Source organism: Myotis brandtii, unplaced genomic scaffold, assembly GCF_000412655.1.
Source record: "Myotis brandtii unplaced genomic scaffold, ASM41265v1 scaffold14663, whole genome shotgun sequence".
Taxonomy (NCBI): Eukaryota; Metazoa; Chordata; class Mammalia; order Chiroptera; family Vespertilionidae; genus Myotis; species Myotis brandtii.
This window is the reverse complement of record NW_005355273.1, coordinates 4,010-5,650: the sequence shown is the minus strand read 5'-3', so window position 1 is coordinate 5,650 and position 1,641 is coordinate 4,010. Positions and strand designations below refer to the sequence as shown.

Here is a 1,641-nt window from a genome sequence, read left to right as displayed (position 1 = left end):
TCTATCAAGAGCCAACACTGCACCAGCCTATGTTCCATTTCCTGGGCATCCTGGCTGTGGTAGACATGGGGCTGGCTACCACTATCATGCCTAAGATATTGGCCATCTTATGGTTCAATGCTAAAGCCATCAGTCTCCCGGAGTGCTTTCTGCAGATGTATGTCATACATTGTTTTGTGGGCATGGAGTCAAGTATCTTCGTATGCATGGCCATCGATAGATATGTAGCCATTTGTCGACCACTACGCTATCCATCAATAATTACTGAATCTTTTGTGGTCAAAGCAACTGTGCTCATGGCACTCAGAAACACCATAAGTACCATCCCAGTGCCTATATTGGCTGCTCAGAGACACTACTGCTCCCAGAACCAAATAGAACACTTTCTGTGTTCTAATCTCGGTGTCACTAGTCTATCCTGTGATGACAGAACCATCAACAGCATTTACCAGCTTATTCTGGCCTGGACACTCATGGGAAGTGACCTGGGTTTGATTATTTTATCATATGCTTTGATTCTTCACTCTGTGCTGAAGCTGAACTCAGCAGAAGCTGCATCCAAGGCCCTAAGTACCTGCACGTCCCACCTCATTCTGATCTTATTCTTCTATACAGTTGTCATTGTCATTTCCATTACCCATAGTGCCGCCATGTCAGTTCCCATCATTCCAGTGCTACTCAATGTACTGCACAATGTCATTCCTCCTGCCCTCAATCCCATGGTGTATGCTCTCAAGAACAAGGAGCTGAGGCAGGGTTTACATAGGTTCTTAAAGTACACATCAAGAGCAACTAGTGCATAGACGATGCTTCTTTTTCCCATTTCTCCAGATATATACTCAATGTAATATCCAGTAAGTGCTTAATGGCAGAATAACTAAAGAAAAGAGGCATTGTTTCAGCTTTCAGTAATTATAATGTATCAGTGGCAGCAACTAAAACATAAAGTTGGTCAAATACTAGTATATGTTGACAGAAGGATATTGGGCTTTGAGTGGTGGGCATACAATTCAATACACAGCTGATGTATCATAGAATTGTACTCTTGAAATCTGTAAAATTTTATTAACCAATGTCACCCCAATAAATCTAAAAACAAAGAAAGAAAAAATGGTGACACATTTGAAATTTTGGGTTTTCAACAAAATCTTCATCAAAATCAGTAACATTATGTTGCCTGTTCTCTCAAGGAATATAAAGGAAATGCAATAAAATACTATTTGAATTTCCTTTTTGTTTTATATAGCTTGTCTTTCTATGCCTCTTCTGCCCCCCTTTTTTTGTTTTGTAATGTCTTTCTCCATTTCTTAGTTCACAAGAATGAAAATAATTATTGCCATAATTGATTATTCATTAACTCAAGACATTTTATAATCAATTGGAATAATTATTTTTCTTATTACACATGCCAGTGAAGCATTTTTATTATTAAGATTTGTTTGGGAAATGCTTTCTGAAATAATTAACCATTGTCCAAGAGCCATATCCTTCATATGTTACTCCATAAGGGGAATAAGTATGCATTTGGATTCCAGTAAAAAAGAATTTAAAATCATGAGAATAGTACACTTTTATTGTACAATTAAATATTGCAATGTAAATGTCTAGAAAATAATCTTTATGAACATCAACATAGATATC

The 1,641-nt window shown here is 37.1% G+C and overlaps 1 protein-coding gene across 1 annotated transcript; it reads left to right on the top strand.

Annotated features, from left to right (window-relative positions):
* Positions 1–5: 5 nt before the first annotated feature.
* Positions 6–803, top strand: LOC102260072 (putative olfactory receptor 56B2; the record flags this gene model as incomplete). The annotated part of the gene is made up of 1 exon (XM_005861271.1): positions 6–803. A coding segment is annotated over one exon (798 nt), but the record flags the coding sequence as incomplete, so codon positions are not given.
* Between the last annotated feature and the right edge of the window lie 838 nt (positions 804–1,641).